The sequence below is a fragment of the Trichechus manatus genome, unplaced genomic scaffold, assembly GCF_000243295.1.
Source record: "Trichechus manatus latirostris isolate Lorelei unplaced genomic scaffold, TriManLat1.0 scaffold00120, whole genome shotgun sequence".
Classification (NCBI taxonomy): Eukaryota; Metazoa; Chordata; class Mammalia; order Sirenia; family Trichechidae; genus Trichechus; species Trichechus manatus.
The window spans coordinates 2,089,253-2,110,953 of NW_004444056.1; the positions used below are offsets into that span (position 1 = coordinate 2,089,253).

The window sequence follows — 21,701 nt, forward strand, 5'->3', positions numbered from 1 at the left end:
AAAATCACACAGTACCAGGAATCATGGCCTAGCCAAACTGTTACACACATTTTTTGGGGGACATAATTCAAACCATGACATTCCACACTTTGGCCCCTAAAAATAACATCCTTGCAACATGGAAAACATATTCACCCCATCATATCATAGCAAAAGTCTTAACTCCAAGTCCAAAATCCAAAAATTCAGCTTCATCTGTGAAATCTAGAATACAAGTTATCTGCTTCCAAAGGTACAATGGCAGAACAGGCACAAGCTAGACATTTCCATTACAAATGGGAGAAACTAGAGGAAAAGAAGTGATAACAAGCACCAAGCAAGTCAGCAGAACACATTACATTAGCCCTCAAGGCTTTAAAAATAATCTTCTGTTCTCTGAGACAATTTACATAATAGCCCTGCCCTCCACACTCTAGGTATTGGCCACAGTCTCTGGATTTTGAGTGGAGGCCCCTCAGCCCTGGGCTTCAGCTCCACCTTCCAGGCCCACTGGGACAGCAACTCTGCTCCCTTGGCTTTTGGCACACCACAACTCCACCCTTAGAAACACCAGAGGCCATGGCTCCACCCTGAAACCCCTGAGGTCATGGCCATACATTTTGAGGCTGAAGCAGCTCAGCTTCTTGTGTCCCTTGTCTCTTCCGCTTCTGCTTCCTATGGCCTCTCGGCCCTCGGGTCTCACGCCCACATCTGCCCTGCTGGGGCAAGTGTTCCAAAGCTCAGTAGCTCTACTCTGCCAGGAAGCCTCCTGCGCACAGGCACTCAGCTCCCTCGCTCCGTGGGTCGGCAAGCCTAGCTCCTCCAATAAGTGCCCAGAAGCACCCCACTCCGCCAGGAAGCCTCCTGCTCACAGGCATTCAGCTCTCTCACTCTGTGGGTTGGCTCCAGCGCCGTCTTTCACCAGTCTCCTGGTTCTGCTGCTGTTGGTTCTCTGCTGCTGCTGCTTCTCTGCTGCTGCTGGTCCTCTGTCACGGCCGCACGTCTATCCATTCACAGTTTTAAAACCGCTTCCACATTTTAGGTATCTGTTAAAGCAGCGCCCCACTCCTGGTACCAAATTCTGTCTTAGTCATCTAGTGCTGCCATAACAGAAATACCACAAGTGGATGGTTTTAATGAAGAGAAGGTTATTTCCTTACAGTAAAGTAGGCTAAAAGTCCAAATCCAAGGTGTCAGCTCCAGGGGAAGGCTTTCTCTCTCTCGGCCTTCTCATCAGTGTTGCCCCAGAGTAGGAGCTTCTCTGCACAGGGACCCTGGTGCAAAGGACATGCTCTGCTCCTGGCACTGCTTTCTTGATGGTATGAGGTCCCCCTGTCTCACTGCTCACTTCTGTCTTTTATATCTCAAGAGATTGCCTCAGGACACAATCCAGTCTTGTAGATCAGGTCCTGCCTTACTAACACAACTGCCACCCATCCTCCCTCATTAACATCCTAGAGGCAGGTTTACAACATACAGGAAAATCACACAGTACCAGGAATCATGGCCTAGCCAAACTGATACACACATTTTTGGGGGGACATAATTCAAACCATGACACTGGCATAAGTATAGACACGTAAACCAATGGGATAGAATTGAGAAATCAACTCACACATCTATGGCCAACTGATTTTCTACAAGGGTCCCAAGACCATTCAATGGAGAAAGAAAAGTGTGGGACAGAGAACTTGGTTTGGACTTTATCTCTGGTTTCTGCATAGAGCCCTTGGAACAGCCCAGACAATTAAGATAACTTCTACAGTGGTTGGAAACCTTGGTGGTGTAGTGGTTAAGTGCTACAGGTGCTAACCGAAAGGGCAGCAGTTCAAATCCACCAGGCGCTCCTTGGAAACCCTATAAGGCAGCTCTACTCTGTTCTATAGAGTCACTATGAGTTGGAATCAACTCAACGGTAATGGGTTTGTTTTGCAAAATAGCCAGGCAAGTAGAGGCTACACAGGCGCCACAACTAGTGAACTAACTTCAGGAAGGGAGAGGGGCATGGGAATGCCTATTCACTGATTGAATACTTTATAACTATGCATTAAGGCTCCAGTCATGCATATTCACTGAGGTCTCAATGACTAAGGGACCCTGGACCTTGGAGCTCTCTCTTTCGGGGCTTGCTGGATTTGGTGAGAACATCCACGAATGGAAGAGGGTGGCACGTCCCTGGAAACAATGGAAGCCTTGTGCCAGGAACTCTCCCAGACCTTGACTGATGTGTCTCTTCGCTTGTATCCTTTCCGGTTATAATAAATGGGTAAATGTTAAGAAGCATAGCTGATAGTTTTCGTGAATTTTGTGAGCCATTATAGAAAATATAATATGGGATAATGAGCCAGCAGGGGCTGGCACAACAGAGTTGATTTGTGAAGACCCAGCTCTGGGTGGCTGGGTGACAGAGAAAGGCTGCACAGGCAGCTGATGAAGAAGGACAGAGTCCTTCTAACTTCTGCCCTGGTTCCAGGGGGCTAGAGAGAAAGAGAGGGGCTGGCGGGTCTAAAGTGCAGGGAGTTGTGCAGACTTCTGAGCCTATAGCTGGTATTCAATGACCTGGCCCCCAGTGGCCAGGGATGTTTTGACCTAACTCTAGGCGGTTAGGGTGAGAAAGTGACACAGAGGAAGTGGCTGGTGACAAGGCATGAAGATATGGAAAGGTGAAGCCTAGGTCCATTTCCAGATGGGAACTGGAATCATAGTGATACTTGCCACACAGTTAACGAAAAGGAGGGTTTGCTCATCTTGCCACATTAGTACAGGTAGTTCCTGACTTACGATGTATTTGAGTTATGACAAACCACACATCCAACCATCCTTATTGTTAGTGATATGTACTGTAGAACATTGCAGTATGTAATTTGCTGATGTAATCGTTCTCAGAGGTTCACTCACAGATGTTCAATTTTATGATTTACTGTTTAAAACACTGCCGTATTTATAAAGATACTCATAATAAAAGGCAATAATAATGAAAACTAAAAAAACAGAAGAGGTGTTCGCCTTATGTCACGAGTTGACTTACAACAGAGTCGTTGGAACAGACCCTGTTGTAAGCCAGGGACTATCTGTAGTGCAGTTAGAGACAGCACAAGACTTTTCAACAGAGGGTACTGGGACGATTGGGACAATTGGATATCCACATTCAAAAAGTTGAAGTTAGACCCCTTCCTCACACCATATACAAAAATTAAAATGAATCAAAGACCTAAATGTTAGTGCTAAAACTATATAAAACTCTTAGAAGAAAATATAGATGTAAATCTTCATGACTTGGATTTGGCAAACAATTATTTAGATAAGACATCAGAAGAATAAGCATTGAATGAAAAAATAAATTAGACTTCATCAAAATTAAAAAATTTTTATACTTCAAAAGGACAACATCAAGAAAGTTAAAACACAACTCACAGAATGGGAGAAAAGCTTTGCAAATCATATATCTGATAAGGATTTGTACTTAGAATATACAAAGAACACTTAAAACTCAATAATAAAAAGACAAGTGGCCCAATTAAAAAGCAGGCAAAGGACTTGAGTAGACATTTCTCCAAAGACGATATATAAATGGCCAATATGCACATGAAAAGATGTTCCTCTTGTGAACAAGAAAAAAGTAACAGTGTTATTTATTCCTAAATCAATGCACTCAAGTTGTAAACAACACTTGATGGATCCTGTTGCTTTATTCTGATCCAGAGGACTCCTGGGAGTTTGTGGGTCTTCCACCAGCTTGAGAACAGCCCTGTCCTGGGCGCCTTAGCTATCTCCCCTAAGGTTCCAAGGCTCATCTGTAGAGTCTACAAGACATCCTCAATCCACATTCTCAAAAAACTGACAGCTGCAGGAAGGGAAAAGCAAGGCCCTTGGCCAGAGAAAGCACACAGGTTGCAGACTTGTCATCAGGCCCAGGACAAGCGAGAGCTCAGGGGCTGATGGGCAGCTCAGCACACATATGGGGAGAAGGAGCTTCTCTGCGTTTTGCTACTGCCTTTTTTTAATTTACCTAGCTCCTTCTAGAACAGGGCTTCTCAGCTGTTTTAGTGTCTGGTGAAATCTCTGGCAATCTAGTGAAGTCTAGGGACCCCCCTGAGAACAACATTTTAAATACATAAAGTACTACGTCAAATTACTATGTCAAATACCAAAATATTTTTAAAAAACAAATTTATTCCAAGCAATACATAACAGTGAACAGAATGATGTTGTGAGAGGTCTGCAACAACACAGTGTGAAATTAGAGTAGATTTCTGTTGGAGGAAGGTTCTGGGTACTGCTGACTCTAGTGTCGCCTACATTTGTTATGGAAGGAAGTGCTAAATTCCAGTTAGGGGTGACTAAAAGTACACACATAATTTTTTTTCCTATCCAAGTTCACAGTGCCCATGAATTTCCTCCACAGAACCAGAAAGAATAGCGCTTCCTAAGAAATTTTCCCAGCTCACCCTTGACCTAAGTTCTGGGGTCAGGAAGCCACTCCCACTCAGCCATGAGTGTGCAGGAAGCACTGGCTGTGGGGTCCAGGCTGCCCCGGGCAAGGCTGCCAGGAAAGGGATGTTGACTCCCATTCTGAGGCTGCTTAAACGGAAGTGCAGCAGCAGGCCCGGGGTCCTGGTCCCAGACCCGGGATCCTGGCCCCAGACTAGGGAGTACACCCCCATCAGAACAGGGGCTGGGCACTGGAGCTCTGCTTCATACCAGGCCGTGGGGCAGGCCAGGGTGCACAGGCTGTGTGGGAGAGGGCCAGGCCCTCAGCTGGCTGAGACATAATAAACTCAGGGAAATTCTATTTAAAAGTTAAAGTAGTGTATTATCACCCGGCCCTAGGAAAACTTACCCATATCATTTGGGAGAAACTTTAGCTACTCTTTTTTTTTAATAGACCATTTTTAAGAGGAATTTTAGGTTTATAAAAAAACTGTGCAGAAAGTAGACAGCTGTTGTTTGTCCCCTCCCTCCTGCACAGTTCCCATTATTAACATCTTGCACTCCTGTGGTACTGTTGTTACAACTGATAAACCAATATTGATGCACTATTACTAACTCAAGTCCACAGTTGACTTTAGGACTCACACTGCTTGTTGTATACTCTATGGGTCTGACAAATGCACGTGTCCACCAGCATCATACAGAATAGCTTCACTGCCCTAAAAATGCTTGTGTTCCACAACCCATCCTCCTTCCTCTCTCCCTGGGCCCTGGCAACCACCCATCTTTTCACTGTCTCTACAGTTTTGCCTTTTCCAGATGTCAAGTAGTTGGAATAATACAGTATGTAGCTTTTTCAGACTTAGTCACTCTTTTCATGTCCCCAGTTTTTCTGCTTTAACAGTAAGGAGTAGCTAGTGAGAAACAAAAGTTCTTGGGAACAAAACCCCCAGGTTTGTGTTATGAGTTTAAGGTGCCCAGTCTGCTCCAGGAGTGGCACCAGCCCTACCTTTGTTAACGCATAAGCCAGCGTCCCATCATCTTCAGTAGAAAGATCAAGCAACTTCTGATAAAATGCTTCATTGTAAGGCCCATCTATTTGTAATGTTTTTCTGAAGGGGAAAAGCAAAAAAAAAAAAAAAAAAAAAAAAAGATAACAGAGATGCCTGAAAACTGTTTCTTAAACTGTTAATAAGTTTAATTTAAAATTCACACATTTAGTTTTAAAGAACACCTAATGTATTCATCAAAGAGCCCTGGTGGTACAGTAGTTAAGCGCTCGGCTGCTAACCAAAAGGTCGGCAGTTCAAACACGCTAGCCGTTCTGCGAGAGAAAAATGTGGCAGTCTGCTTCTGTAAAGATTACAGCCTAGGAAGCCCTATGGGGCAGTTCTCTGTCCTATAGGGTCGCTATGATTCAGAATCGATTTGACGGCACACAACAACAACAACGATGTACACATTTCTTGCTAAAGGAAAAATTTGTTCTGGAAAAGCACCAAAGTTTAAATAGAATCCAGCAAAACCAGAACTTTGGGAGGCCTAGAAGCTGAGCTTCCTCCTGTCTGTGACTAATGGTACCTGAGGTTAGAGGTGTCCGCTAGTGCTGGCAGGGGGTGCAGGAGAGAAGTCCAGGCCAGGACAGTGACCCCAGCACCTGCCACCCCTCAGTGACCCCCAATTCAAGGCAGGTCCAGGGACCAGAGACTCAACTCATGAGGGGCTCCGCTCTCCCTAGAGACGGACCAACTGAGAGTTCAACCTCAGAGACCTCAGCCAAGGAAGCAGCTCTCATATGTGGAACAACACTGCCCTCTACAGGCAGGTGGAGATACCGAGGGAGGGACAGAACAGCCCAATTTTGGAAATGTTAAGTTCACAGAATGTGCTTTCTTTTCTAGAAATGGATAAATAACAACTAATGTGGTAGTGACCCCTGGTCCTCCTTCACAAGGCCCAGATGCAAGGAGCAGGGTGTCTGAGGGGAAGGGCGGTATCCTCGTCAGAGGGAGGTGTCCCAGGACGTGCTGTCAGACTCCCCACAGCCCCACCCTCAGAGCTGCCTGGGACGAGCAAGGCGCCACGGCCTATGGCTCACCTCTGCTCAGGAAACTCCTGCAGGTACCGCTCCACCCGGCTGTACAGAGGGTAGAGGCCCTCGATGTCCAGCATGTCCAACATCTGCACCTGGAGGGTTTTGTACAGAAGACAGCCCTTCGGTAACCCCGAGTGCTCCGGGGTGTTTTTTCCTACCAAGAACATCAGGGGAAAACAAGACGTTTATTATCCAAGAGTAAAGACTGAAGATGAGTTCCTGGATGCCCCAGACAGGCGAGGGAGCCGGCCTCGCAGTGAAGAGAGAGCACAGCCACCCTTCGAGCACCCGCCACAGGGGTCATGTGAGCACCCCAAGAGGCCTGGCCTGCCAGGTACAGAGTGCTGCAGGGAGGTGCCCACCTGTGTGTGATGGATGGACAGACAGGGCTGCGTGAAATCAAAGGCCAGAAGCCCAACCCGCTCCCAGTCAGCCTGTCCTGCTCAGGCCATCCTTTACACTTCATCACACCAGCCCCAAAGTCACTTCTGATTTATGTTTAGAAAGAGATGATCCTCACACTACAGAAACCAACGCACAAAATTTCACACAGCCACAACGACACCCCCAAATTTGCAAATACCACTGCCACAGTACAACACCCCACGCACCACACCTGCCGAGTCCAGAGCACAAACCCATGCTGAGAGGTGGCACTGCGTGCCGGGCTGGCGCAGGCACGGGTCACGGCCCCATAACACTGTGGTCAGGGTCCCCAGTGCTAATCCTGTACCGAGGCCCTGCCCTCATACTGACAAATACGGAAACTAATGTGACTCAACAAGCAGGTCTTAAGTTCCTAATATGTACAAGGCACCCTACAAGGCTTCTGAGGGAGCTAACCATCTCATGAAGAAACAGACAACTGCAGGCGATAACAGGTAATTGCTGTGGGAAACAACCACAGCCGTCCGTGCTCCTGAGCACTCGGACAGTCCTGGCTGGCCAGGCCCTGCTCCAGACCCACCTGAGCCCTCCACATCGGGCTATGCTCAGCCGCTCAAGTGCCAGAGCAACAGGGGGAGTGTGAAACCTGCAGGACACCCACACAGTGGAGGACTTCACGATCAACACAAGTTAAAAATACAGATACAGATTTATGCTAATTAAGGGGAAAAGGTCAGTTACAAAATAATACACAGAGCATAACCTTGCTGTTTTAAAAACTGTCTGCCCTGTAGGCATCCTGTCCAGTGTTCCTGCACAACCAAGGTGCCCTCCACCAGGGGCACAGTGCTCACTCACCTAGGTGGTAGGAGCTGAGGGCTTCCTGAGAGCTGGCATGGGCGTGCCGTGCGTGCCCACAGAAGAGAAACACCTCCCCAAGACCTCCATAGCAACCAGGGTCTTACTGCCCTTCCAGAGATATGCTGTTTATTTAAAAGCATTTATGTTCCCAGAATATGGGTATGATCTTATCAAACTTTTTGGAAATGATCGTGTATCACACTTTTCTAACAAGGGAAAAAAAATTAATTTGCGTTAAGAAAAAATCAGCATGAGGTAGTGGCACAGACAAGGAGCAAGCAGCACATCTGTGGGGAGGGCGGCCCCAGAAGGCCGGCTGCCACCTCCCCAAGGACGCCACAGGCAGGTGTGGCGTGGGGGACAGGCTGGGCACTGGTGAGTCCCATGAGCGGGCTGCTCCTTCAACTTCAGACCATGTTCTCAGACCCGGTGCAAGACCCCAGGCGTCTTTAGCACAAAAACTGAACAACCAGAGTCTTTCTAGTTGGTTCAAAAGAATAAGTTAATGGCTATGGCTCTCACATCCAAAATGTTAATAAAGTTGTGTTGTCTAGTGGCCGATGACAAAGAGGACAAACGAGAAGCCAACAATTATTAAAAGGAAAAACTCAAGCCAGCCCATCTGATACCCTGATACCCTGAGCTGGGTATCATTCCTGGCACCACACTGCACCCAGACCCCATGCCCTCAAGCAATGGCTGCTCCACTGGGAGAAGCACCACGCACAGCAGCCACCCTTTGGCCACCTTGAAAGGGTGGAGTCCCTGTGGCCTGAGCCCAGGGCTCGGCCCTGTTCCTGCTGAGTCACACACTCCTGGCAACACGCAGGCCCTTGGCGTATGAGTCTGAGGCCCCTGTATCATCAACACTGTTTGGAGACCACTGCCCGGGGGAGGCTCACTGCCAGCTCAGAGACCAGCCTTAAGGAACTTTCTAGCTGTGGGACAGTTCCCTTCATTTGAAAAACAGTGTTAATGAAAAACTATCCTCAGGGTGGCAATGAGGATGCAATATGGTCGAAAATACTCTAAATCACAAAGAGGATATACAGATATATGGGATAATATATATCCCAAAGGTGTCCTACAATTTATAAACCCAGATCACAGACAGGAAGGGGGAAGCCTTCCAATGTGGGTACGAGAGGCAACGAGGCTGCTCTGAAGAAAACCCATCAGACCTGGGGCAGGGTCCATGGGCCCTCTCCCTAGGCCGTGTGTGCAACTCTGCTCTCACTGCCCCACCCCAGGGTCACCACCGGGGGATGGGGCCTACCTTGACAGTGCAGCTGCCTGCTGAAGGGGCTGGCTTCGCAGGCTCGAAGGCCCTGTGTGCCGGGCACAGCTCTCCAGGTGCCCAGCCGGCTCTTGTCGGTGTCACTCAGCAGCACCCACGTGAGGACGTGGACTAACTCGCGGATGACAGCCCTCGTGCAGTGCGGCCCGCTGGCCAGGCCGTTGGAAGGGAAGAAGAAAGGCTTCAGGTGGTGCGCGAGCTCATTCCAGTCAGTCACCGAGTCCCGTGCTTCCTTGCCGCCATAGATCAATTCACCATTCTTCAGGAGGGGGAAAAGAGACAGGGAGACGTCAGCTCCCACAGACACCGAGACAGACACCTTCATCCCAGTGCCAGCGGGGTGCAACCCACAGTGCCTAGCGTTCTCAGTCTGCCCCTGTACACAGCTTCCCCCACAGCTGGTCTCTATGCGGAGAACCGTCCATGAGCCCAGGGTCACAGGGTCATTGGCCAAGAGACAAGTCCCAGTAGGATGTACAGCGGGAGAAGTGTTCAAGAAGTGAAGCTCAGTGCTCTGGCCTGCAACACACTTTCCACATTACTGAAACAGTAAGCAGACCCTCGCAGCACACAAGCAATAAATGCTCACACGAAGCAGCCGAGCTGGCCATGTAATAGCATGAGTGACATATGGTTTGGTCAAGGGCAAGGGAGAGCAGTTCTTATCCTGAGCAAGCAGGTGCTCTTCTCTCCGCCACCTGGAGGTGTCACCACCATCTTAGCTGAGGCTTCTGCAGACTCCAGACTCAACGCCACAAAGACTCACGCCTGAGCCAGCCCCTCCAACATGCACAAGGGGCTTCACTGCCTCTCCTGCTGCCATCAGGCTGGGCCAAGCCTCCTCCCGCACCTCCTCAGCCCCATGGTGTTCCAGTGGTCCAGAAGCCACTTGTCATACTTGAGGCCACTTGTCACACCTGTCATCCTCTCCACATGGCACCAGACTTGTCTATGTGACCAACAGCACACAGCAGAAGGAACAGCGTGTCACTCACAAGACTAAGTTATCAAAGACACAGTGACTCCATCTTGGCTGAGTTCTTCCTCAGGTCACAGCCGCCACGCTGAGCAGCACCTGGCTCAGGACCTCCAGATGACAGAAGCTTCACAAGAGGCCCTGGGCCACAACCAGCCACACAGCTCCTGAGCCTGGCTATAAAAACTCCGAGATAATAAATGCTGTTGTTTTAAGCTGCTAAGCTCGGGGCAGTAGATAGTGTGGGTCGATTTAACCCAACAGGAGGTGTGGACAGTGTGCTCTCTGACTGCATCCTGGGATTCAGCAGCGCAGAGCCTGTCCTGGAAGCCCCATGTCGGGGGACAGCTGGAGCTCACAGAAGTGGGTGCCAAGGATGATGGGGACACAACTGAGACAAGCACTGGCCGCGCTTGGCAGATCAGGCAGACCATCGAGAAAAGCATGAGGAGGGTTTGACAGCAGACAGAGGGAGAGCAAATGCTCCTGAGTCAGAGCACCTATGACAGCAGCGTGGTGAAGCCAGGGCCGCGGGGGCAGAGCCGGGCCACAGGGGCGGGTACTGCAGCAGCCCAGCCCAGGGACAGCCCACAACAAAGTGTACCTTAAAGGTGAGCCCAGCCTTCTGTCACTGGCTCTGTGCCGCAGCTGAGCCAGAGCCCCGTGGAGGGCAGGGTGCGCTGAGCGACTCCTTGGGCGGCTGAGGGGTCATGGTTTGGCACGCAGGGATAGTGCAAGGCTGACATCAGGGCTAAAGGACATCACATGTCCACAAGAGAACGCCAGCAGTGTTTCCCACACTGAGCAGAGGGCAGCCCCTTGACGATGGCAGCCACGGCCCCAGCCCTGAGGCTAGCATTAGGGTGGGGAGCACCACCGATGGGTGGCTCTACAGACGGCAGACATAGACAGTTTCAACAACGTGCAGCAGAGCAGTGGCGTGAGGGACCGCTCAGCCACAATCAGGGCAGCTGTCCCTCCCCCAGAAGCCCCACATCAGTGAGGCTCTGGGAGTTTCTGCTGTGCTGTTTCAGGGGTCGCAGGGGTGAGCTGTACGTCCCACCAGGACAATGACCTGTGTCACTTCTCCTCTTGATCTCTCTCTGAAAAAGGTGACCTAGTCCTCTGGATATTTTCACAGTTGCAGAAGCAGCAGGGTTCTCATCTCCGGCCCAGGCCAGGGTGCGGGCTGCCCCAGCGCCCCGGGAGCCCGCCACGCCTGGGAAGCACGGCCAGCATCAAGGTAGTATGTGGGCACAGCCAGGCCCAGGCAGCAATCCCAGGGAGAAGGGAATTTATCTTTGGGATTTAGTTATAAAATCCCTAAGTCCTTTGAAGAACTAAAAATAAAACTTGATTTTTTATTTTAAAATGTCTCCCTTCTCTGGATGAAGTGGTGAGACACCACTCGAGCCACGCTCTCGGGGCGCGGCCACAGCACACGGCGCAGGCAGCAAGCTAAGGTGGCGTTCACATTCCTAAAGGATTTTAAAAACAAACAAAGAGCGTCACACCACATGGGCTCTGACCCTTCACAGAAAAGCCTGACCACCTTGGAGCTTTGCAGCTGGCTGGTGGCTGGGCTCTCAGGGGCCCTGTGAGAACAGCCATCCCTCCACGGCCAGACCCAGGACCCAGGGTTTCTGAGCAAGGTGACAGTGAAGGCAGTAGGGGCCAGCCTCCCCGCCCACACCATTCACCTCTGAGCACCACTCCAGATCAGAGCACCCCTTCAAATGCAAGAGGACAAATTCTCCTCTGTACACATAACCATGCCAAGATCAAACAGGAGCTTTAACAGGAGGCACCCACGTGATGGCCCTGTTTTTTCAGATGGGTCTGGGGCCACGACAGCCACAAGAGCAGGCAAATGCCCTCCGCCATTCATGCTCCAGGATGGGCGTGTCTGAGCACCTCTGCTCCTGGAGGAAGCCTGGGCCCTTCACAAATGGTCACTTATGCTTCATGTGGTGTGGAATCAGTGGAGAGCAGGTGAAGAGATGACAAGCCGAAGGAACATACCCTCACATGGTACAGCTGGGATGCCCTCTGGCTGAGGAAGAGCCACTGTCCCCCACAGAGCCCTGCAGGCATCACCCCTCTCACCAGGGTCTCCTCCAGAGCCCTGCGGGCATCACCCCTCTCACCATTGTCTCCCCTGCAGGCATCACCCTTCTCACCATGCCTGTTCCCCTTCACCTTTTACCCCCTCCTCCCCTCACCTCCTTACTCCTTCATCCCTCATCCCCTACCTCCTTATCCCTTCGTCCCTCCTCCCCCACCTCCTTACCGCTTCATCCCCTCACCTCATCCCTTCATCCCTCATCCCCTTACCCCCTTACTCCTTCATACCTCCTCCCCTCATCTCCTCAACCCTTCATCCCTCCTCCCCTCATCTCCTCACCCCTTCATCCCTCATCCCATCACCTCCTTACTCCTTGCCCTCACTTCCTCACTTCTTACCCCCTCTCTGTGTGGATGCCCCAGTTCCCACCCTGGATGCTCTACCTCCCTCTCTTCCTCTCCTCAACCTTGCCCCACCCTTCCTCCAAGGCCCCCTCGTGCTGCTATAATGGCCAGGAAGATAGACAGAAGGACACAGCATGGGCCTGGTGGGATGGGGTCAAGCTGCCCTTGTCCAGGCAGGACAGCACCATGCTCCCTGGAGGCCCCAGGACCATGGGGTTTCACCAAGAGCCTCAGGCCAAGGCACTAGGCCCATAAGCCAGGGCACAGACCTAGGGACAGAAAGATCTGTGCGTACCTGGCAGTTAGTACCGGTGGAGTGGGGCCTGGAGAAAGGGCTCTGAGGACACAGAGGTTCCCAGTACGAGTACAAAGCCCTGGACTAACTATAACGAGCAGGGCTGGCAAGGCACCGGGGCTGCCACGGTGAGGATGCAGACGCCCATGGCCGTCCCCGAGACAGCCCCGCCAACCTGCTCATCCCCAAGGCCACAGGCCCCTTGTCAGGCTTAAAGAAGCACCCACTGGTCCCCACCCCCAAGAAACTGCCATAAAATAGAAGGAACTCTTACCTTGAATATCTTTAAGTTGTTCTGTGCCTCCTGCAACAAACTTTTCAAGGCAAAGTGCATTCTTTGTTTATTTCTAAAAGGGGAAAGTATTATTGATATAACTCAAAAGCAGTTTAAATTGCCTTTTGAACATTTCTGACGTGTTACAGGAAGTACACTAAGGACGTCAGGGAGGCCTGCTCAAGGGTCTCTGGGACTTTGCTCAGCCACTGGAGGCTGGCTCAGAGCATGAGCCTGAAAAGACACCCTTGCCCGGTGCAGGAGGAGCCACTTGCAGCAGAAGCTAAGGCTACTGCAGGCTTTTTCATATCTCCAGAGGCGTGAGAGACCAAAGGCTTAAACAAATGAATTTTGATGTTCCAGATGGAGGAAGGGTAAGGGATTAGGGTCAACTGGCTTTTGGCATTAGTGGAAGAGAAACCCGGACATGATCTGGATTCTAAGGGGAAAACCACTAAGTAGGCAATGGCCTCAAGTCTGTGATCACAAAGGCAGAGCCTGGCATATCTGAAACACTGATGGGAACATCAGCATGGGGCCTTTACATGGTGTCACCCCCACCACTACAGAGCCTTGTGCGAGGGGTCAGACAAGAAACATTTTCTTACCCTGAGTAGAGATCGAGGGGACAGTATTTACTTATCTGCTTCCACTTTCCAGTTGCTACCTGTGAAAAAACAACACAAAGCATGAGACAAGATGTGACAAGACTGCATGAGTGGTCACACAAGTATCGAGGCAGCTACAGCCAAGCCCTGGGACACAAGAGTCCCAAAAGATCCCATCAAGGTTTCAGGTACACACACGGGCTAGGGTGTGTGGGGAGAGGGGGAGAGGGAGGGAAAAGCAACTGGACTCCCATCCAAGGAAAGCCTCCGCCCCTTTCTCTGAGACTCAGCGTGGCACCCCAGCCTGGCATGTGGGCAGGGCAAGAAAGCAGCAAGCGCCTTCTCAAACTTACAAGGTTAAGCTTATAAGCAATCAATGAACAAAAAATTGTTAAAATGATACTGTGTAGCAATAGGGAGAGTGTGGTTAACAAGTAATTTCATGTTGATGGTGGGATGACAACTTGGCACAACTCTTGAAAGGCAATTTGATGGTATTCATCAAAGTTTAAAATGTGTCTTCTGACATGGCCAATCTACTAGGAATCTAAAAAAACTGGCATGGGCAAAAAGGTACAGGTTCAAGGATGCTTACTGCAACTTCACCTGTGACAGTAAAAGCTTGAAGCCAACACGGACAGTTGTCAGCAGGGACACGACTAAGCAAACCACAGCCCCTCCACTCCGAGGCCCGGCACATAGCGGGTACTCTGCTGAGTGAGTGAATGCAGCCACCAAAGGAGAGAGACAGAACTAAAAGTCTCCAAGATTTGTTATATGAAAAAGCAACTGGCAGAACAATGCACATAGTACGTCACTTTTGGTGTGCATATATACATACATATGTCCTAATATGCAGAGAAAATCCCTGAAGAACAATCCTCAGGGGTTACTGAGTGAAAAAAGCAACTAGAAGAACAATTACATATAGTATGAGCCCACATTTGCTTTTAAAAAAGTTATGTGTGCATGCACGCCTGCACATCAGAATTGATACAGAAAAAGTTTGTAAGAATACTCAACAAACCTAGCAGTTGTTCTTCTACAGAGGTGCCATTTTAGAGATACAGTTGTTAAAAGTTTTATGTCATATATGTCAGTATTTTATTAATTTGAAGAACCTAAAATACTTTTTTTTAAAATAAAGACAAATGCCTACAAAAACAAAAAACTCTGTGACGTCCACAGTATATTGACCAAAAATACACTGACAGAAATATTTATATTTGCTTCACAATATTTGTTTAGACTAGTATTTCCTTTCATTATAGTCTCTTTTCAAGGTGTTTGAGCCAGGGTGCCAGAACATAAAATACAATTAAATAAAATGTACTTTTGTAAACTTAAGAGACAAGGGGACAGAGGGCTCAGAGCCCATTTTCTGAGTGCTCTTCTCACTAGGCCCCTATAGACACATCTCCTCTACACTCCCAATGACCCACTGTCAAATGAAGGTCTAATTGGGACTCTTCCATAACGTCTCAGTGCTCCTGAAATGGAGGATTTGGCTCCTTCCCCCTGAGAGTTACCTCATCAGAGAGGCCTTCCTGGACCCAACTCAGGGAGGGACCCTGAACAGGCTGCACATTTCCAAGTGCAGCGCTCAGTGCAGCAATGCAGTCCTTCTGCAGTGGGCCACCTCCACTAGATGGCCAGAACTGAGGGAGGGGTCCACAGGCCCTGTTTACCACCACACCCATCATCCAGCTCAGTGGGGACTCAGTGCACAGCTGGTGAATGACAGCTCCTGTGAGGCAGGTACTAGTAGCCCTGCTTTAAAGGCAGCACACTGCTAACGCGGAGTTTCTAATCAACTGCTTGCCCTGAAGGCACCCAGGAAGGGTACAGTAATGACAGGAAACATTCTAAAGCCTCAGGTAGCCCCATAAACATTACCAAGCAGAGGCCGCCATGGCAGAGACCAGCCAGTGGCAGAACAGTACAGGAAGCATCGTCTCATTTCCATTTAAATACTATGTATATTTATATTTGCACAGGAAGAAGTCTAAAGGATGTGCAAACTGCCAATATGAGCTGTCTCTCAGAAGGCAAGTTGTTGCAGTTCTTATTGTTTCTATTCATAAAACATACAATTTTATACAGTTCTATATTTGATCAATTATATGAGCAGGTACTGCTTTTATAATAAAAAAAATATTTCCGTGAATGGTGGCATCCCCCTCTCTCCAACTCCACAGTAGCCTTGAAAACAAACAGCCCATGTCATGGTGAAAACCAATAGCCTGGCAGTTCATCTGAGGGATCAGAACAGAGTTGAAACTTCTTCAAAGCCTCATTCCAGAAAAATTTGCATTCTTCTACCTGCCCGGTATTTCCCTGGAAGACCTCACTTGCAAGGCTGTCTTTTATTGAGCTAACTAGGAGCTTGCCAAGTGCAAAAGGCATTACCCCAGGAGCATCTGTTGACAAAATTTAGACGCAATTGTTTAACTTCATGGCTGCCTGAGACAATGGATAACAGTTGGGGCAAACAATAGACTAATCAAAAAGCTTAAAAGAAAAAGCTGAGGAATAAGATGCACATAGATGCTTTGTAAAGCTCTGATATGTTCCTGGGAATCTAGAAGACCAGGCAACTGCATAGGGCTGTGTGCATGCCCATTGCTGTGTACATGCTTAGGAAGACCTGAGAAGGCCCTAAGTTTCCACCTCCTGCTGACCTTCATGCTCCATGCAAGCAGGAAGAGAAGGCTAAGGCAGAGTTGTCCACCACCTGAAGGAGTGTTGAAGGCCTGCCCCAACATGTACACAAAGCCCCTCAACAAAGACTGGGAGACATTGGTTCCAAGCATTTAAGGAAATCTCTGCACATCATCAGCTGACCACTAAGCTAATGGAGCAGAGATTTCAGAGGCCACATAGGACAAAGAATACAGATTTTAAAGAGCTAAAGGATACCAGGGACAAAAAACTAAAGGAAACCAGAACAATGTCACAACAAATAGACACAAAGATAAAAAGAGATATCTCAATAAGAAGATGTTATTGCTGTTAGTTGCCATCGCATTGGCTCCGACTCATGGCCACCTTATGTATAACAGAACGAAATACTGCCTGGTCCTGTGCCATCTTCATGATCATTGCTGTATTTGAGTCCCTTGAGTCAATTCATCTCATTGAGGGTTTCCCTCATTTTCAATGACCCTCTACTCTACCAAACATGATGTCCTTTTCTAGGCGTTGGTCTTTCTTGATGACATGTACAAAGTAAGTGAGACAAAAAGTCTTGCCATCCTCACTTCTAAGGAGCTTTTCTAGTTGTATTTCTTCTAAGACTGATTTGTTCCTTCTTCTGGCAGTATATTCAATATTCTTCACTAAAACCACAATTTGAACGCATCAATTCTTCGGCCTTCCCTTTTCATTGTCCAGCTTTCACATGCATATGAGGTGACTGAAAACACCATAGCTTAGATCAGGTGCACCTTAGCCATGAAAGTGACATCTTTGCTTTTTAAAACTTTAAACTAAAGAAGTCTTTTGTCAGAGATTTGTGCTATGCAATATATTTTTTTATTTCTAGACTGCTGCTTCTTGATTATTGATCCAAGTAGAATTAATCCATTGACAACTTCAATTTTTTCTCCATTTATCATGATGTTGTTTATCAATCCAATTGTGAGGATTTTTATCTTCTTCATGTTCAGGTGTAATCTATACAGAAGGCTGTAGTCTGATCTTCTTCAGTAAAGCGCTTCAAGTCATCTTCATTTTCAGCAAGAAAGGTTGTGTCATCTGCATATCACAGGTTGTTAATGAGTCTTCCTCCAATCCTGATGCCACATTCTTCTTTATATAGTCCAGATTCTTGGATTATTTGTTCAGCATACAGGTTGAATAAGTAAGGAGAAAAGATACAACCTTGCTGTACATCTTTTCCAATTTTCCCCTTGTTCTGTTCAAACAACTGCCTCTTCATCCACGTACAGTTTCTGTATGAGCACAATTAAGTGTTACAGAATTCTCATTCTTCATAATATTATCCATAATTTGTTATAATCCCCACAGTCAAATGACTTTGTGTAGTTGATAAAACACAGGTAAACACCTTTCTGGTATTCCCTCCTTTTGGCCAAGATTCATCTGACATCAGCAATGATATCCTTTGTTCCATGTGCTCTTCGAAATCCAGCTTCACTCTGGCACATGGCCTCCCTGGGTCTGCACCATTCCCATAGGCCAGTTTCCTCAGCGCCATATTTTTTATTTTTCTTTATCTTTCTCCTTCTCCTTTTCCTTCTACCTCCTGCCTAGGCCCTGCACTGCCTCTGCCCCTTCATGACGGGCCGTGCCATGCCACCCAGAGAGAGAGACATCAGCTCACTGCCACCCCAGTTCTGCCCCACCCCCAACAGCTGGCGACCTCACCATATTTCTTTTTTGTGGTTGTTTTTTATTTTTTTATTATTTATTTATTTGTTTCACTGTTGGTTTCTTCTCTCCTTTCTCCTGCACCTCGAGTGGCACAAGTGCAGATCACCAGATGCCGCCCTGTGCTGCCCCCTGCCCTCGTCCAGTCGACCCCAGTACATGCAGCAAACTACCCATCCCCACCCCTCCCCCTCTACTGGACCTGCCCTGCTGCACCATAGCTGAGCAACTGACCCTGCCCACCTGGACAAGGTGGTGAGAAGTATTGTACCCACAGACAAACAAACAACAAAGAACACCCAGCTGGCCTGCCCAAACATAACCAAATAAAACAAAAAAGCAGGATGAAACAAACAAATCTACGATCAATAAATGAAGAAAATAATTACTGAATGTCCCAAAGACAGGAGACAATATCAAAACATATTAAAAAAACAGGACAAGATGGTTCTGGTAGGCATTCAAAAGAAAATCCCAGATGACCTTCCGGTAGAAGAAAAGGCACGGGAACTACCTGATAGGGAAATCAAAACTCTAATATTCAGGGTTCTCCAACAGATGAAGGAAAATGCAGATAAAAATAAGGAAAAAATAAAAAACAGACAAAATCATGGAAAAGACAGACAAAAAAATGTAAGAAATCAGGAAAATAATACAGGAACAAAATATCAGAATGAATAAACAACTAGAAATCATACAAAAACAGCAATCAGAAATCCAAAAGACAAACAAGATTTCAGAAATGGACAGTGTAATAGAAGGTTTTAGGAGTAAACTTGAAACAAAGGAAGACAGGATCAGAGAAATTGAAGACAAATCCTTGGATACTACTTCGAGGAAAAATCAGAGAAAAGAACGAAGAAAAATGAAGAAACTCTGAGAACAATGTGGGATACAATCAAAAGTAAAAATTTGTGTGTGATGGGAGTTCCTCAATAGGGAGAGAAAATGGAAAACAAAGAGGATCACTGAAGATTTGCTGACATAAAACTTCCCTAATACCATGAAAGACAAAAAATTGACTATCCAAGAAGCTCAACGAACCCCATGTACAATAGACTTCAAAAGAAAATCATCAACACAAATAATAATCACACTCAATAAATCCAAAGACAAAGAAAGAATCCTGAGAGCAGCTTGAGAAAAACAAAAAGTCACATACAAAGGAGAAACAATAAGACTAAGCTCTGATTACTTGTCAGAAACCATGCAGGCAAGAAGGCAATGGGATGACATAAATAAAATCTTGAAAGAAAAAGACTGCCAACCAAGAATAATATATCCTGCAAAACTCTTGCTTAAATATGATGGCAAAATTAGGACGTTTCCAGAGAAACAGAAATTAAGGGAATATGTAAAAACCAAACCAAATACCAACCTAGATAATGAATTCTCAAGGATAAAACAAAACTGAAAAATTTACAACAGAGAACTAGAGATGTCACTCTGTAAATGACAACAATGTCAGACCAATAAAAGAGGGAACAAACAGTGTAGTTACAGAACTTTCCAATGGAGGCAAAGTCAAGGTGTTATCAAGTAAAAAAAGTCTGGTTTAAACTTAGGAAGTTAGGAGAAAATTTCAAGGTAACCGCAAAGAAAGTTAACAAACCTGCTCATTAAAATAAAGAAGAAAAACAAAGTCTCAGTAAACACAAAATCTACAAAAACAAAAGAAACAAAAAAACACACACAAACAAAAGGAATTCAGCACAGAAGACTAAGAGGAACAAAGAAAACGTCAGCACCACAAAAAAAAAGCACTACAAAATGACAGCAATAAACTCACACATATCAATAATCACACTAAATCCAGCTTGAACACTGTTGATATAAGGCTGCAGTCATTTCTGAATTATCTTCAGCAAAACTAGTATGCAATATTAATGATATGTTCAGTAATTTCCACATTTTGTTTGACCACTTTTCTTTGGAATGGACATGAATATGAATCTCCTCCAGTAGGATGACCAGTAGCTGTCTTCCAAATTAACTGACAAAGATGAGTCAGTGCTGCATCCATTTGTTTAAGTATCTCAATTGGTATTCTATCGATTTTTCAAGTCTTGTTTTTCACCAATGCCTTCAGTACAGCTTGAACTTCTTCCTTCAGTAACAGCAGATCTTGATCATACGCTACCTGCTGAAATGGCCGAACATCAATCAATTCTTTTGGTACAATGGCTCTGTGTATTTCTTTCATCTTCTTTTGGTGTTTCCTGTGTCATTCAATTTTTTGCCCATAGAATACTTGAGTAATGTAACTCGAGGCTTGAATTTTCTCTTCAGTTGAGAAATTATTAAAAAATAGAAGTTTGGAAGATGAAAAGTACTATAGCTAAAATGAAAATTAACTACAAAGGATTAACAGCAGCTCTGAGCAAGCAGATGAAAGAATCAGTGAATTTGAACACAGGTCAATTGAAATTATCCAGTCTGAGGAACAGAAAGAACAAAGAATGAAGAAAATGAACAGAGCCTCAGAGATCTGTAGAATACCCTCAAGCATACGAACATATGCATAATGGGAGTCCCAGAAGGAGAGGAAAGAAGGGGCAGAAAAATATCTGATGACATCATGGCCAGCAACTTCCCAAAATGGATGAAAAACATTGATCTACACATCCAAGAACGCCCACAAACTCCAAGCAGGATAAACACCAAGACATCCATATCTAGACACATCATAATCAAACTGTCAAAAGACAGAGAGAATCTTGAAAGCAGTAAGAGAGAAGTGACTCATCACATACAAGGGATCCTCCATAAAAGGTGATTTCTCATCAGAAAATGTAGAGGCCAGAAGGAAGTGGGATGACATATCTAGTGTTGAAAAAAAAAGACTGTCAACTAAGAATTCTATATCCTGCAAAAACTACCTGTCTTAGTCATCTAGTGCTGCCATAATAGAAATACCACAAGTGGATGGTTTTAATGAAGAGAAATTTACTTCCTCACAGTCAAAGTAGGCTAAAAGTCCAAATTCAGGGCATCAGCACCAGGGGAAGGCTTTTTCTCTCTGTCAGCCTTCTTCTCTTCAGTGTTCCCCTGGACTAGGAGCTTCTCTGCACAGGGACCCCAGTCCAAAGGACGTGCTCTGCTCCCAGCGCTGCTTTCTTGACAGTATGAGGTCCCCCTGTCTCACTGCTCACTTCTGTCTTTTATATCTCACGAGATTTCCTCAGGACACAATCCAGTCTTGTATATCCAGTCCTGCCTTACTAACACAACTGCCACCCATCTTCCCTCATTAACATCATAGAGGCAGGATTTACAACATATAGGAAAATCACACAGTACCAGGAATCATGTCCCAGCCAAACTGATATACACATTTTTGGGGGGACATAATTCGAACCATGACACTACCCTTTGAAAATGAAGGCAAAATTAAGATATTCCCAGATACATAAAAACTAAAAGAATTCATCATAAGCAAACGTGCCCTACAAGAACTACTAAAGGGGACTTCCGGCAACATGGCACTCTAGGCAGAAGCACCACGCCAACCCTCCACAGCAAAGATCCGAAAAACTAAGCGAAACAGAGAAAACAGCAATCCTGAAACCCTAAACATCAAATGAAGAGATAAAGAACTCAGCCAAGCATCAAATGGAATAAGAAACTGACAGAGAAC

At 46.7% G+C, this 21,701-nt stretch overlaps 1 protein-coding gene across 1 annotated transcript in view; it reads right to left on the bottom strand.

Moving 5' to 3' along the window:
* Positions 1 to 21,701, bottom strand: part of IPPK (inositol-pentakisphosphate 2-kinase) — a 105,219-nt gene that overhangs the window by 25,829 nt on the left and 57,689 nt on the right. The window contains exons 7-11 of the mRNA XM_004384223.2: positions 13,673 to 13,731; positions 13,065 to 13,137; positions 9,030 to 9,309; positions 6,509 to 6,659; positions 5,420 to 5,522 (exon numbers count right to left, since the gene is read on the bottom strand). Coding sequence (XP_004384280.1) covers positions 5,420 to 5,522; positions 6,509 to 6,659; positions 9,030 to 9,309; positions 13,065 to 13,137; positions 13,673 to 13,731 — 666 coding nt within the window. The remainder of the gene's footprint in view (positions 1 to 5,419; positions 5,523 to 6,508; positions 6,660 to 9,029; positions 9,310 to 13,064; positions 13,138 to 13,672; positions 13,732 to 21,701) is intronic.